Here is a 16,596-nt window from a genome sequence, read left to right on the forward strand (position 1 = left end):
TGAGAGGTAGGTGTGTCACCCAGAGGGAGGCGAGTCTGAGAAGAAGGCTTAGATTGTTGGTGTCAGCTGGTGACTGCTTAGGTAAGGTTCTCATTCCTTTTCAGTGGGGACACATTAAGTTTTTGCTTTTTGTTTTGTACTGTAGTTCTTTGAAAAAATTTTGAGACAAATACTTTTAACTGTTCACTTAGAATGTACCATCCTTTCATGTCTGTTTTCTGCCCTGAGACTTCCTTACTAAAACTTTGTCATAGGGATCCCTGGGTGGCGCAGCGGTTTGGCGCCTGCCTTTGGCCCGGGGCGCGATCCTGGAGACCCGGGATCGAATCCCACATCGGGCTTCCGGTGCATGGAGCCTGCTTCTCCCTCTGCCTGTGTCTCTGCCTCTCTCTCTCTCTCTGTGACTATCATAAATAAATAAAAATTAAAAAAAAAAAACAAAAAAACTTTGTCATACAATGTGTATTTTTTATTTTTAAGAAAAATATTTTAAAACTAAGTCTTTTTCATATCCTTTCATTTTTATTTAATTTGTCCTTATTTGCTGTCGAGTTTGACTTCCAATTTTATTTTTTATTCAGCCCTCCCCTCCCCACCATTATGCTTACATATTTGTTTTCCCTGAATGCGTTTCCAACCAAGTCTTTTTTGTCATTAGGAATATTCTAATTTCTACATCACATTATTTATTTATTTATTTTTTTTTAAATTTTTATTTATTTATGATAGTCACAGAGAGAGAGAGAGAGAGAGAGAGGCAGAGACACAGGCAGAGGGAGAAGCAGGCTCCATGCACCGGGAGCCCGATGTGGGATTCGATCCCGGGTCTCCAGGATTGCGCCCTGGGCCAAAGGCAGGTGCCAAACCGCTGCGCCACCCAGGGATCCCATCTACATCACATTATTAAACAGGCCTGTCCATATCCATCTCTGTTCAGATTGAGATGGTTTATTTATGTAGTAATTTATTCACTTATTTTTAGCGTGATTGTATAAAAATGCATTTAATATGTCTTTTTAAAAGTTTAATTTCAGACTTAGTATAGAGTGTATGCAGTTTAGGTTTTCTTTAAAACTTCTTGTTATAGGCCAGTAAGATGACTCAGATTTCTAATTTGTTGCTACCAAGCTTCTGAAAGGATACAGCGTTGTAAGGAGTATGAGGGTACCAGAGATGATATATGTTTAATTAATATTTTAATCTCTGAATTTTTTTTGGCACCTTAGGTACTATACTTTGGATCATCTTAGGTGTTAATTCTTTCTTGTCTATTTTGTTAAATCCATAATTATGATTTATAGGTTGACTTCTATATTTCGTTGTGTATCCTGCAACTGCTGAACTCATTGGCTCTGATAATTTTTTGGTAGATTCCTTAGAGTTATGTATATATAAGATCATGCCATTTGCAAATAGGGATTTATACTTCTGTTAGATTGACTTTTATTTTTAAAAGATTTTATTTATTAATGAGAGACACAGGCAGAGAGAGAGGCAAAGAGAGACAAGCAGGCTCCATGCAGGGAGCCTGACATGGGACTCGATCCTGGGTTTCCAAGATCACTCCCTGGGCTAAAGGCAGGCGTCAAACCGCTGAGTCACCCAGGCATCCCTAGATTGACTAATAATAAATTGTAATAATTTGTAATAATTTTTTTTAAGTTTTATTTATTTATTTGGGGGGAGCACAAGACCAGTAGGAGGGAGAAAGCTGACTTCCCATTGAGCAGGGAGCCCAATGCAGGGCTCAGTCCCAAGACCCTGGTATCATCACCTGAGCTGAAGGCAGACACTTGGGCGCACCTATCAATCGCAAGCTTATTTAGCAACTTTTGTGTCATAAAGTTTTCTCCTATTCTTTTTACTGATATGTCAAGAGTATTTTCTGATACGCTTTCACAAGATCATTCAGCCATTGTTTGTATTTCTTTATTTTAATAGCATATGTTTCATATTTTCCAGTAGTTGTTAAAAGTGCTTTTCCCATCCGGAAACAAGGTGAACAGGAACAATTTCTAGTTGTGCAGGATTTGGGCATGTCTGTTTTGTTGCATAGTTTGAATACTAGTGGGATAATTCTGATATTTCCATTGGTGGTACATCACGTGGAAAGTTGGAGAGTCTTGACTGTTGGTGGTCGAGGATGCTTAATGATGTTCCTTTCATTTGCTCTGAGTAGTATTGGTATTATCTTTGTGAATTTCACCTTTGGACAAGGTTTTGTAGAAACTGAGGAGTCAGAAAAGCTGGCTGATATTTATTTCCATTTATTTATTCCTAGCCAGTCAGAAGTCCAGAGAGAAGAGATAGGAAAGCATCAGCTAATGCTCGAAAGAGGAAACATTCACCTTCCCCTCCACCTCCTACACCCACAGAATCCCGGAAGAAGAGTGGAAAGAAAGGGTAAGAACTGCAGCATGATTCAGAGGCATTAAAACAAACTACACACAGCATTCCAGATTTTCAGATTTATTCTGGAAGTTTTGCTCAAGGGAAGTTGTCTTACTTTGACTTGGTAGATATCTTTGCACTGGTAGCTTGTCTTGTCAGATGTTATCTGATGGCTATCTTATGTTGTGTTCATGCTTAGGCACCTTGCATACAATCTTTTTATTTATTTTTTATTTATTTATTTTTTTGCATACAATCTTTTTAAATTGATATGTATAGTGAGATAATCACAATAAGTCTTAACATCCAACATCACACATAGTTATTAATTTTTTTTCTTGTTACAAGAACTTTTAAGATCTACTTTCTTAGTGACTTTCACATGCACAGTACCATCTTAACTGTAGACACCATGCTGTATATTACACTCCTAGGGTTTATTTATTTTATAACTGGAAGTTTATACTCTTTACCAACTTTCTTCCCAATCTCCCCCACTCCCTACCTTTGGCCACCACCATTGTGTTCCCTCTATCGATGAATTTTTGTTCTTTTGTTTTGTTTTTTAGATTCCCTATATAGGAGAGGTCATAATGTATTTATTTTTCTCTGAGTTATTCCACTTAGCAAAATGGTCTCAAGGTGTATCCCATGTTGTCCCAAGTAGCAGAATTTCCTTCTTTTTTATTTATTTATCTATTCATTCATTCATGAGAGGCAGAGACATAGGCAGAGGGAGAAGCTGACCCCATGCAGGGAGCCTGATGCAGGACTCGATCCCGGGTCTCCAGGATCAGGCCCTGGGCTGAAGGTGGCGCTAAACTACTGAGCCACCTGGGCTGCCCAATTTCCTTCTTTTTTATTATTTATTTATTTATTTATTTATTTATTTATTTATTTATTTATTTATTTATTTATTTATTTTTGAATATTTTATTTATTTATTCATAGAGATGCAGAGAGAGAGAGAGAGAGAGGCAGAGATACAGGCAGAGGGAGAAGCAGGCTCCATGCAGAGAGCCTGACGTGGGACTCGACCCAGGGTCTCCAGGATCACGCCCTGGGCTGCAGGCGGCGCTAAACCGCTGCGCCCCCGGGGCTGCCCTTCCTTCTTTTTTAATGGCTGAATAATATTCCAACACATACATACATACACACACACACGTCGTATCATGCCACATTTAACTTTGTATTCCACAGAAAACCTATCTAATCTGTATTTAAAATAAAGCCACTCCAATTCTATGATCAAATTCTGAGAGAAACGATTTTTCTCTCTCTGGCGTAGCTGTGGGAAGAGGATGAATCTTTGCCTTCTGGATTGGAGCTTTGGCTCACAGTTTAGTGAGAGTAGAAACTGTACACAATGTTTTTTTAAAAACAATTTTTTAAAAGATTTTATTTATTCATGAGAGACAGAGAGGCAGAGACATAGGCAGAGGGAGAAGCAGGTCTCTGCAGGAGCCCAGTGTGGGACTTGATCCCAGGCCCTGGGATCATGCCCTGAGTCAAAGGCAGACAGACGCTCACCTGCTGAGCCACACAGGCATTCCTACCATGTACAGAATCTTAAAACTGAAGGAGATCTTTGAAGTATCATAACCATCTTTATCTTAGGAAACAGAGATTGACGTTCAGGATAGGGAGGTGATTTTTCCAAGGTCACACAGATTTTTGCTCAGAGTCAAGATTCAAAGCTGGACTCTGAGCTTCCCATTACTGTATTCTTTTGGCTAGATTCCACCACCTTTACCAAGGCCTGAGGGTGGATTATTTGGCTCTCCATCTTTCTTTTCTTCTCCTACTCTTTCCTTTTTCTTCATCTCCTTTATAATGTGGCCATCTGATGTTATATTTATAAAGGAACCCTGAATACAGTCTTTTTTTATCTAATTATATATTGAGCAATGTGGCTTAGTAAGGAATTTAGGAAATTATATTTGCCATAGCTAATGTTTCTGTCTCTGATTTTACCACCTGTCCCATTTGTGATCAGAATGACTCCTAGAAGGAAACGAACCTATGTCTCTTCCATGTTGAGCACAGTGCCTTGTTCACAGCATCTCATTTGTGCTTTAATAAATCTTGCTTGAGCGGGGATTTTGGTTTCTATTGAATAAGTGGTTGTGGGGATCGAGTGAGGCTTTAAACCCCACCTGCAGTGTCTGGCTTGAGTACATATTTAGTAAATTGTAGGTAATACTCAACATTCATTATTGTATATTAAGTAGATAATTTCTGGCTTGTTTAGCTCAAAAAATTTTTTTAATTTAATTTCACAGAAGTTAAGTTTAGTCTTAGAAGATGACAGATGCAAAATTTATTCTTCATGTTACTGGAAATTTATTACAGTTTTGGCTTGTTATCCTCTCTCCATTAGCTTCCTTTTATTGACTTCTTTTTTTCTATAGCCAAATTAGTGTTTTTATGCCCAGGACATGCCTTGAATCATGTTATTTTTTTGAAGGGTAGGGTTATCTGAAACGTTGTTAACCATGTATTGAAGCTGTTAGAGAAGTTAAAAAAAAAAAAAACTCTTAGTTTTATAAATAATATTAATGAGCCTGTCATAGTCATAAAAGGATGTTGTTATTTTGTCAAGTCACACATGAATTATGATATTTAAGAAAAACCTACAAGAATATATTTTTCCTTAATGATTACTGAGAGTGGCCTCATTTTTTAATAAGAGCCTCTAATCTGAATCTAATGGTTGATGTGCAGAGATTTCAGAGCTTCCTGACAATCCTTGAAGAAAAGCATACAACTTTTCCAAGTGTTCTGGGCCTGAAATTGATGTACCCTTCTTCCCACTTACGGGCTAAGATGCAGTGCCAGGGCACTAGTGGTCTTCAAACTAAGATGTGATGTCCAGGAGGCTCACAGTGATGGCATTGAGCTTCTGCTCTGAGTATAAAACCCACCAAATTGAGTTTCCCAAAATAGATATATGGGTGTCCTTGAATTGAATACGTCTGTCTTCTAATGAGCAGGCATTCAAGTTTCGTGTTTCCTTTAATGAAAAGACACTGACATCTGTTTTCCTAACGTTTGCTTTATTTGAGCTTTCCTGCATTTTTTTATTCCGTTTTTATTTTATCCCCCTAACACCTTTAGGTTCATGGGCTTTTGAAAAATTGTCATGCAATTTTTATTAAAAATTAAAAAAATATTTTTACCTGTATACTTGATTCTAACATATGCCAGTATGTGGTCTATCATAGAAGAGTACTCTGCTCACTCTCTCAGCACTATAAGGACTCAGGCTGCCCACCGTGTATTTCTGTCAGCTGTTTTCTCTACTCTTCACTTGTGGTGTGTTCTGGGTTCCTGACTGTTCCTTCCCAGAACAGGTTATCTCTTTTATTATGCCTTAATGCCTGCACTCAGTATCTTGAAACATTGCTTACTTTTTGGTGAATTGTTACAGTTCCCAAGGTTTAGTTTAACTGTCACCTTCAATATTGATTAACTCTTATTTTTTTGGTACTCTTATTTATTTCTCTGTATTGGTACACATCATGTTATATGAGGTATATGATAATTTCTGTCCTGGTATCCCCTGTAATTAATTCCTCAATTAGAGAATCATATTTCATTCTTGTTTGAACCCTAATCTGCTTTCTGGAATGTGTTAGTTTTGAATGTAAACTAAAGAAAGAGCAATGGCAATTTTTACACACACTCAAAAAATTATTACCATTCTAAATGATTTTACTTTGCAGTTCTTGATATTTGGATGATATAGAGAGCCAGGAAAATACAGTTCTCCATATTTTTGAGAAAATCTCTTATGTGATTGTTGATGTTAGATAAAATATCTGCCATATTTTCATAGCAGATGTTATTTTATTACACTGATTTAAGCCCCCTTTAGGATACTGTCTGAAGTTTGGGTAGTAGGATTTCTGGGCCCATTTCTTACTCCCAATAACCTTTATTTTCCTTCTGGCTGGTTAGATGTAATTTGGAAATGTACCTAATTTGTTTGATTTCTCTTTGTCTCTTAAAGCAGTTCTGAGCATAGATCTAACAATGAGGGTAAAGCCTTTGAAATTGTCTGCTATGAGCAGCTGTAGTCAGTCTTATTTATACATTTATATGCCTTGTATGTTTTTAGTCAAGCTAGTCTCTATGGGAAGCGCAGAAGTCAAAAAGAGGAAGATGAGCAAGAAGATCTTACCAAGGACATGGAAGACCCAACACCGGTACCCAATATAGAGGAAGTGGTGCTTCCAAAAAATGGTTTGTATTCTTCTGCCTAGAGTATGAGAGTACTAGATATGATTTAATCATTCTTAGCAATGCCATGGGATGAATCATTTCTTGCTCTGTGCCCCCAGTTTCCAATGTTCATGATTAAAATGTTTACAAAATTACCTCTTTCTCAATCTTTTGGTATACTTTTGTTACTTATTGAGGAAAAACACCGAAAAAAAGTTTTCTAATAGGATGCCTGGCTGGGTCAGTCGGTAGGGCAGGCCACTCTTGATCTCAGGGTTGTGATTCAAGTCCCACACTGGGCATGGAGCCTACTCAAAAAAGAAAGAAAAATTTAAAAAATTTTTCTAAATTTACCAATGCTTTAAAATAAATGGTTTTAAATCCCAATAGAATCAATCAATATACAGATGAAAAGGTGACATACTTATCTATGTACATTTTAACCTCTTTAAATCCATTATTGACAGAAGGATGTGTTAGACTCTTTTAAGTATAGTTACGAATTTATTGTTTCTCTTGATTCCTGTGCATTTCTTTTGAAACTCTGCTATTTAAGGGCATACACACTTAGGGTCATGTCGTCTTGATGAATCGACTCTTGTGTGTCTTTCTTTATGTGCCACAGAAGTGCTTGTTTTGAAGGCCAGGTTCACTGATGATAATAAAGCCTTTTCACACCATATCCTTTTCTCTATTTCTATTTTTTTTTCTATTAGTCCTCGCTATACTCGACTTCAGTAGAGCAGTTTTGTAAATTACACACACTTTGTTCTTACACGTTAGATTTCCAACTTACATCTCTCTTGCATTTTGTTACTTTAACTTTGATTTATGTAAAGCATGTGAATTTTTTAAAAAAAGGTTTTATTTATTCATTGAGAGACACAGGCAGTGGCAGAAGCACACTTCCCGCTGGGCAGGGAGCCTGATGTGGGACTTGATCTCAGGACCCCAGATCACGACCTGAGCCAAAGGCAAACGCTCAACCACTGAGCCACCCAGGTGTCCCAAGCGTGTTGATTTTAAATAGCATATTGTTGAGCCTTGGTATCTGTCATCTCTGCCATGCAAAATCCCCATTTTCTGTTTTTAATTGGAGTATGTGGGCCATTGAAATGTAACAATTATTGATGTGGTTGGGCTTAAGTCTGCCATTATGATATATTTTTTCTATTTGTCCCTCTCTTATTTCCTCCCTTCTTTTGCCGTAATCCACTACTTTAATGTTCTGTTCTGGCTTCTCTGCTTTTATTTTAGAACTTATGTGGCAGCTTTTTAAATATAGCATAGTTTTTTTTTTTTTAAGATTCATTTATTTATTCATGATAGACAGAGAGAGAGAGAGAGAGGGAGGGAGAGGGGCAGAGACACAGGAGGAGGGAGAAGCTGGCTCCATGCCGGGAGCCTGACGCGGGACTCGATCCTGGGACTCCAGGATCACGCCCTGGGCCAAAGGCAGGCGCTAAACCTCTGAGCCACCCAGGGATCCCCGATATAGCATAGTTCTAATTGAAATATTCTTCATGTAGCATAAAATTGACCAGTTAAAGTGTATTTTAATCACTCCAGGGTTTTGTTTAGTGTATTCATTATGTTATACAATCATCACCTCTTTCTTATTTCTAAAATATTTCCATCTCCCTGAAAAGAAACCCCATATTTACTGGAGGTTAGCCCAGAATGTCCCCTTCTCCCATATCCCGACAATTACTATTCTCTTTTCTTTTCCCTTATTTTAGATTTTATTTATTTATTCATGAGAGACACAGAGAGAGGCAGAGACAGAGGCAGATGGAGATTGGACCTCCTGCTGAGCATTGATCCTGATGCAGGACTTAATCCCATGCCCTGGGTCAAAGGCAGACGCTCAACCACTGAGCCACCCAGGCATCCCTATTCTGTTTTCTGTTATGTAGATTTTCATATTCGCTATTTGATTTCTATTAGTTTTTTTCCTTAGTTGTTGCTGTAGAGATTACAATATTTATCTTCTGTTGTTTCTTTTTATTTTTAAAGATTTATTTATTTATTTGAGAGAGAGCTAGTGAGTGGGAGTGAGCATGTCGGGGGAGGGGCAGAGGGAGAGAATCTCCAGCAGACTCCATGGTAAGTGTGGAGCCTGATTCAGGGCTTGATCTCAAGACCCTGAGATCGTGATCTGAGCCAAAATCAAGAGTTGGATGCTTAAACAACTGAACCACCCAGATACCTCTCAGTTGTGCTTTTTTGTTTGTTTGTTTGTTTGTTTGTTTTTAAGATTTTATTTTTAAGTAATCTCTATATACAGTGTGAGGCTTTAACTTAGAACCCCAAGATCAAGAATCACATGCTTTACCAACTTAGCCAACCAGGCACCCCTCAATTTATGCATGTATGTATGTATGTATGTAATCTCTATACACAAAGGTGTGGGACTCAGACTCACAACCCTGAGATCAAGAGTCACATGCTTTTCTGACTGAGTCACCCAGGTGCCTCCCAAATATTGGGAGGTGGTGGTAGTCATAAGTAACTAAGCTAAAGCTATAATAATGAATATAGTATGATTTGGATACAGGAATGGCTGAATTCATCAGTGGAATAGAATTTTTGGTTCATCTGTAGATCCGTATTTGTTTATAAATTTAATTGATTGTGATTTTGGCAGTTCTGATTTGTGGAGAGCAGACCAAACTATTCCATACATACTTCTGGAAAAGTTTAGTACTTCTCTTTGTATCATAAGTAAGAATTTAAGCTTCAGGTAGACTAAAATGCCAAATTAAAAAAAAAGTAAAAGTAAACTTCCAAATATTCACTTTAAGGAAGTGTTAGCCTTGTGGAAAATATTCATTGGTCACTTAACAGAATTAGAACCCTAAATTTGTATAAAGATTTTTATACCTTATAAAGGGCAAAGTATTATGTACTGGTAATTTTGTCAAATTTCAGGGCCAATAAATCTGTGAAAAGATGCTCGATCTCATTTAACCAACGATTTCTTGATTATTAAAGGAACATTTTTCATCCTTTAGATTTTCAAAACTTAAAAAGTAGTTGGTACCCAAAGTATGTTTGGGTTTTGATGTTTTGAGAAAGTGAGTACTCTCAATTGCTGTTGGTGGGAATATAAACTGATGAAGCCACTTAACACAATTTGGCTGTATCTGTTCAGTTTTAAAATTTGTTCATCCAGTAACATTTTTAATTTCAGAGCCTGTTTTAAGTAATTACATGCATGCTTAAAGTTGAAGAGAAAAGAATGTGGATTAGGTTACAGTAGAAAATTGCAAATAAACTCCAGTTACCATTAATACAGACCTTGTTACATCATGACCCATCCATGGACACAGTGGATTTACTAAAAATGAAAGAGATATAATTTAATTAAAAATATTTAACATGGAAAGGTTATACAAGCACACTGTTGAATGAAAAAAGTAGAATGTTAAGGAAGAAGCACAGTATGTGTAATGTTTCTGTAAGATTTAGGGTTTTAAAGTCTACATAGATGTATAAAAGGTATTTTTCTTTAGTTTATCAAAAATGGGAATCAACAAATGCACAGAAAATGTAATAAAAAAATTGGAGGGAAGGGATTGAAAGGTTCTTTCAGGTTTTGCTCTCTATATTTTTGTATTTTCATTTGTCATGAAAAAATATTGGAGCTTAGGAAATTAATTACAAAATGCAGTCTGTTACACTAAGTATTAATATTTCTCTGTTGGGCCTGGAGTTTTTCATGAAGGTGAACATTGAATGACAGATTTGCTGTGAGACTTAGGTAGTTTTTAATCCTCTTTTATTCTTTTTTCTTCTTTTAAAAAAGTGGAACTTTCCCCCAAAACATGATTCTTTTTTTTTTCTTTCTAGTGAACCCAAAGAAGGACAGTGAAAATACACCTGTTAAAGGAGGAACTGTAGCAGATCTAGGTAAAAACCAAAATAGTCTATACACTTCTGTGTTTTTCTCTCTCAAAGATTCAGCTCTCCTGAAAATTCTTTCTGAGAAATGTCGCTCCACTTGCTATCCTGGAAAGGACATGGCTCCCTTAGCATCACTGTCATTTGTTTTTTTTGCTGCCATATCAGGAAATTTAATTTCCTGTGATTCATTTTTTGCATTTTTACTGATTTGATTTTGCATCTTCAGAACAAAAGTCTATTGAGTATTAAATGCTTTATTTTCTAAATTATTTCTTCTAACTTTCTAAATAGTGTAAAATGAGAATCACATTATCCATTCACAGTATTTGCAAATTACAGAGTACATTTTCACAAGGAAGGCATTGGATGTGCTATAGGGTAGAAAAGAGGAGTGGAGTCAGTTGTTCTGGTTTAAAAAAATAGAGGTAGTTTTAAACATCTTTGTTCTTGAGTTATATATGGGTCTCAATTTCTTTCTTATAAAAATCAAAGCAGGGGCTCCTTGGTGGTTCAGTAGGTTAAGCGGCTGCCTTTGGCTCAGGTCATAATCCCAGGGTCCTGTGTCCGGCTCCCTGCTCAGCGAGTAGCCTGCTTCTCCCTCTCCTTCTGCCCCTCTTCAACGCTCTTGCTGTCTACCTCGCTTGCTCTCTCTCAAATAAAATCTTTAATAAGAAAAAAAAATCAAAGTAAAACTTCGTGTTTTCAGTATATACTAAAATTTTGACTTCAGGGAAATTTTACACCTGAAAAGGATATTCAGGATTTCCTGATGTGGAAAATGAAACTTTAATTTCTCCATCTCCTCACTAAGTGAATTCTGTATTTCAAACAAATTAGATTCTTGCTCTCCCCAAACCGCCCCTGCAACACACACAAAAGTTTGTTTGTTTATTTTTGAGAGAGCATGCAGGCACAGGAGCTAGGGGAAGGGCAGAGGGAGAGAGAATCTTCAACTAGACTCCCTGCTGAGTGCGGGGCCAACTCAGGGCTGGATCCCAGGATCCAGATCATTGACCTGAGTGAAAATCAAGAATCAGCCGCTTAACTGACTGATCTTTCCTAGCCGCCCCTTTTTCAGAAATTCTTGATGACAGCTTTGAGTAGGTAGTTCAGAGAGTTTTTCTACTTCATTTCACTGCATCCTCCCTTTTTCTGGCTTTAAGCCTGTCACTGAATATCAGTAGATGATTCCATTTTTTATTATGTCAAAAGTAGAAATAGAAAATTGTCTTTTTTTTTTTTTTTTTTTTATAGTGTATTTTTTTTTTTTTTAAATTTTTATTTATTTATGATAGTCACACACAGAGAGAGAGAGGCAGAGACACAGGCAGAGGGAGAAGCAGGCTCCATGCACCGAGAGCCCGACGTGGGATTCGATCCCGGGTCTCCAGGATCGCGCCCCGGGCCAAAGGCAGGCGCCAAACCGCTGCGCCACCCAGGGATCCCTAGAAAATTGTCTTGATGACAATTTATATAAAGGTGGTGTTAGGTCAACAAAATAAAGAAAAATGTCAAAACATTATTCCTCTCTTAATCGTCTTTAACATTATTCATAGAATATTAATAATTTCCGTTTTCTATAAATTTTTATATTGCCTATTCCACAACTGATACTTATTCACTGACTCAAAGGTCTGGAAAACAAAACCAGCTGTATGCAGGCTTCTTTAGTTTTGATAATGTTACCAGGTAAATGCTTGTTAAGACTTGATTATCTTCACAGGGACAAGTTTTTAAGCAGTTTGTATTTTTTAAGTAGATATCCTGAAAAATCAATCTGTAGTTTTAAGGGAGTAGATAATTGTTCTTTTAGAAGTGGAGATAGCAATGATTTTGTAATAGGCTTTATCAAAGGAGTCAAATGGATAGAGGTGTCAGTTGGGTCAAGATTTTTAATTCTGGGAATAAGAGATCTTCCCTTTGTATTTGTGAATGGTTTGAGGTCTAAATAAATAGTAAGGGTCCTGTTGCTGAAGATTGTGCTCATCACAGCTGGAGAGCTAGAGCCTGTGGAATATGAAACTGTTGTCCTGGCCTCCCCTCCAAGGACCAGCACACTCTCCATGTATCACTGAAGCATCTGGCTTTCTACATTAGGTGTAACCTGAACCATGGTGGGAGGTGACTGATCCATCAACTAGGAATTGTTTTAACTGGTCCATATTCTGCCATATTCTGTCACCTAGCTCTACACATACTCAGTCCTTTTCTGTTTTGTTCTGTTTTGAAATATCTGAAAGGTCAAGATCCAGGGGCTGAGGTGAGCATGTGATTGTCCACATCTGGAAGGAGGAAGAGAATGTGTATAGTTACCGTTTAGGAATCAGTAACCAGGATATCTGTCCCTTCTACTTCAGTATTATTAGAAGTCTATTTCCATTGGGTACAGGACTATGTCAGGGACAGAAATCTGTCAAACTTAATTTAAATGGTATATATTTTGATCAGAGAGAGATCATTAGGTTGTGTTCCCACCATATAGGAAGAAACTGGTTATTGTGTGGTTAAACAAGATCCAGAGGACAAAAAGTTCATTTTTGACAATCTTGTTCATCCCTTCCTAGAATAAAAGTAGTTGCTCTGTAGAGCCGGATGACCATAATTTATTTACCACACAGGGAATCCTGTATTCCTGCTAGCAGGTGTTTGTCTCACTTCCAAATCAAGCAACACTATCCATTTTTGTTTTGCATGAGTACCTGCCAGGTATTATTCTGCATATGTTTGCTTTTCACTGTAAAACCATGTTAGCCCCATGTCATTGATGAGGAAGTGGAGCCTTGAGGGATTCAGTAATGTTTCCAAGCATACAGCTGTTAAGTGACAGAGCATAGACTCAGGTCCAAGTCTGTCTACCTTTCGTGCCAATGTTTTGACTGCACCCTGCTTTTGTGCTGTGCTCATTTCTTCCAGACTTTGTTCATGCTCATAGTGACCTTTGAGATTTGTGAAGGGGTCAGGTCCATCCCCACTTGAGGCCCTTTTACCAGGCTGCATCCTCTATGGGAAATGCTTGCTTTGTCTTTTCCTTATATTTTAGGTAAAATGTTAAGCTTTTCAGACAGGCTTCCCTCGTTACGTACTTGGAAGGGTTCACCCACCCAGCCCCTCTCTAAAATATATTGATTTGTTTTCTTCTGATACTATATGATATCTTTTTGTGTGTTTTCTCTTCCATCTCCTGCCACTCCTAACTGGAATGTAGACTCCATGAAGACAGGGCCCTATTCTTGTTCTTTATTGTGTCCTTAGCATTTGGACTGTGACTAGCATGTAGTAGAGGCACTCTGTAAAATACATTTGAAAGTTTGGGGGCTGCCTGTTCATGTATTATCATCTTTGTGTATTCCCTAAAGTAGAGGTTGGCATACTTAACTCAGCAAAGGGCCAGGTAGTGAAGATTTTAGACAGGGCCCAAGGTCTCTGTCACAGTTAATCAACTTTGCCATTATAATACAAACATAGCCTTCATTCGTATATAAACAGTAGACACACTGGCACTTTAACTTTTCATTATGGAAATCAGCTGCCTGGATTGTATTATAGTTGGGTTTACTCCTTTCCTTTTCTTTTGCCAGACCAGCATTTAGGTCCCGGAGTCCGCTATCCTTAGAAGACATTAACACTCTTACCAGGACTTTGTCTGCGTGATTGATTTTCATGTCTTTTCTTTACTCCTCATTTCCTTCATTCATTTCCTCCGAGATCCAAAATGTCATTACTTTGTTTCATCAAATCTCAGGAGACAAGAGCCCTAATCAAGTCCCTTACCTTTTATTAGCAAGATCATGACTAAGATAGTAGCCCCAGCAGTAATTAATTATAAATTCCCTGTTGTTGGAAATTTTTAATTATTAATGCTTTGAAGTTCTCAGTTTTTTGCTTCTGTGTACAATTCCAATTTACTGAATTACTAGAGGTGGATCTGTTTTAATAATGCTCTATTTCTTTCCTTTTGTCTATTTGTAACAATTAACGTAAAATTTTTAAAATTACCTTGAAGTTTTCAAGTAATACAAAGAGTGTTTACCTGTTTTTTAAATAAATTGTATATTTTGATTTTACAGATGAACAGGATGAAGAAACAGTCACAACAGGAGGAAAGGTAACAATTTAGTTAGGGTCTGTTGCAGAAGTAGCTGTCTAGGGGTCCTATGTATGGAGCAGAAGCACTGATTGGAGATGTCCTTAGAAATGTTCACTTTTGGGACTCCTGGGTGGCTCAGCAGTTAAGCATTGGCCTTTGGCTCAGGGTGTGATCCTAGAGTCACAAGATCAAGTCCCACATCGGGCTTGGCTACCTGTGTGGAGCCTGCTTCTCCCTCTACCTGTGTCTCTGCCTCTCTCTGTCTCTCTCTGTGTCTCTCTCAGGAATAAATAAATAAAATCCTTTAAAAAAAAATGTTCACTTTTGAGGTCCTTCTGATTTTTTTTTTTTAAACACACCACTGATTAAGTCTTTCTTGATTCCTAAAATTTTGTCGAAAAGAAGTTTCTGTCTTCTTATGTAGTGTAGTGTTCCTCTTATGCTCTAGTTTCTGGTTCTCTTATAACCCTGGTTGCAAGGTAGTAATCAGTTGACTACAGTGTTCGAAGTGTCCTCTGACAGGACAGATGAGCAGGGACCATCTTGGTTGCTTTGACTTTCTCATTTCCATTTCTGTGAGTGCATCTTCAGCACATAGCCAGTACCACCTTTGAGCATATTGTCAACTTTTTTTGAACCCTTACAATCAGCTGCTTTCTGTTTCATCAGTCCTACGGTAGAGACATAGCAATAATTATGCTGTTGAAAGATGTTGGATTTAAGGCAGGATTTTCCTTTCCTTTTTAGTAAATGGCCCATTGTTCATTCAAACTCATATATGACTGTTATTAGTGTAACCCCTAATCCTTAAAATAGCAATCTCCTTGAAATAACTTCCTTACTTTGTTGAAAATGGATAATTCTTTTTCATTGAGTCAGAGAAATCCCCCAAATTGACATTGTTTGTCTTTCTTTTCTTTTCTTTTTTTTTCTTTTTCTTTTTTTTCTTTTTTTCTTTTCTTCTTTCTTTCGATTTATTTATTTATTTATTTATTTATTTATTTATTTATTTATTCATTCATTCATTCATTCATTGATTCATTGATTCATTCATTCAGAGAGAGCAAGAGAGAGGCAGAGACACAGGCAGAGGGAGAAGCAGGCTCCATGCAGGAAGCCCGATGTGGGACTCGATCCCGGGTCTCCAGGATCACACCCCAGGCTGCAGGCGGTGCCAAACCGCTGCACCACTGGGGATGCCCCTTGTTTCTTTCGTTAATACATTCAAGGGATGAACCTATTTATGATAGAATTTCCCTAAAACTTTCAAGAAACTCCTCTATATAAGGTTCTTTAACTGAATTGCTCTATTTATTCTTTTTTTAAAGATACATATATTAAGATTTGTTTATTTTAGAGAGAGAGCGTGCATGCCTGTGCTTGTGCAAGTAGAGGGAGGAAAAGAGGAGGACAATCTTAAAAGCAGATTCCTCACTGAGCTCAGAGTCATCTCATGACCCATGAAATCGTGACCTGAGCTGAAACCAAGAGTCAGGCACTAACCAACTGAGCCACTCAGGCGCCCTAAAGATTCTATTTTTAAGTAAGCTCGACACCCAACATGGGGCTCAAACTCACAACCCCGAGATCGCACGCTCCACCAGCTGAGCCAGCCAGGCAACTATATGATTTTTTTCTTTAAAACCAGACTTCTTTATTAAAGAGCTACTTAAGAACCATTAACAACTGTTATATTTGTAAAAAGATGTCATCATTTAGTGTAAATACTATTGTGTGATAGTAAAACCAAAATAAAAAGCCAAAAAAATTGACCTGTAGGAGATTTTTTTTTCTTATATGCCAGGAGGGTAAACCCTATCTTGTAGAGGGTATCTTGAAACCAAGGCCAAGTCTATTATATAACTGAAACCTAAACTGGTTAGAAGTAGTTACTCTGACAGCTAGTCCCATGATGTCATCCTATGCATGCCCTCACTCAGATAATCAAATAATAAATTATTGGCTTAATAATTGCAGTGCTAATTTCT

General features: G+C 37.5%; 1 protein-coding gene across 1 annotated transcript in view; it reads left to right on the forward strand.

The window, feature by feature from the left end:
* The window catches only part of SMARCC1 (SWI/SNF related, matrix associated, actin dependent regulator of chromatin subfamily c member 1), a 169,436-nt gene that overhangs the window by 61,176 nt on the left and 91,664 nt on the right, over positions 1-16,596 (forward strand). Inside the window, exons 10-13 of the mRNA XM_055343264.1 lie at positions 2,282-2,403; positions 6,512-6,636; positions 10,468-10,527; positions 14,589-14,626. Coding sequence (XP_055199239.1) covers positions 2,282-2,403; positions 6,512-6,636; positions 10,468-10,527; positions 14,589-14,626 — 345 coding nt within the window. The remainder of the gene's footprint in view (positions 1-2,281; positions 2,404-6,511; positions 6,637-10,467; positions 10,528-14,588; positions 14,627-16,596) is intronic.

This window comes from Nyctereutes procyonoides, unplaced genomic scaffold (assembly GCF_905146905.1).
Source record: "Nyctereutes procyonoides isolate TBG_1078 unplaced genomic scaffold, NYPRO_anot_genome, whole genome shotgun sequence".
NCBI classification, from domain to species: Eukaryota; Metazoa; Chordata; class Mammalia; order Carnivora; family Canidae; genus Nyctereutes; species Nyctereutes procyonoides.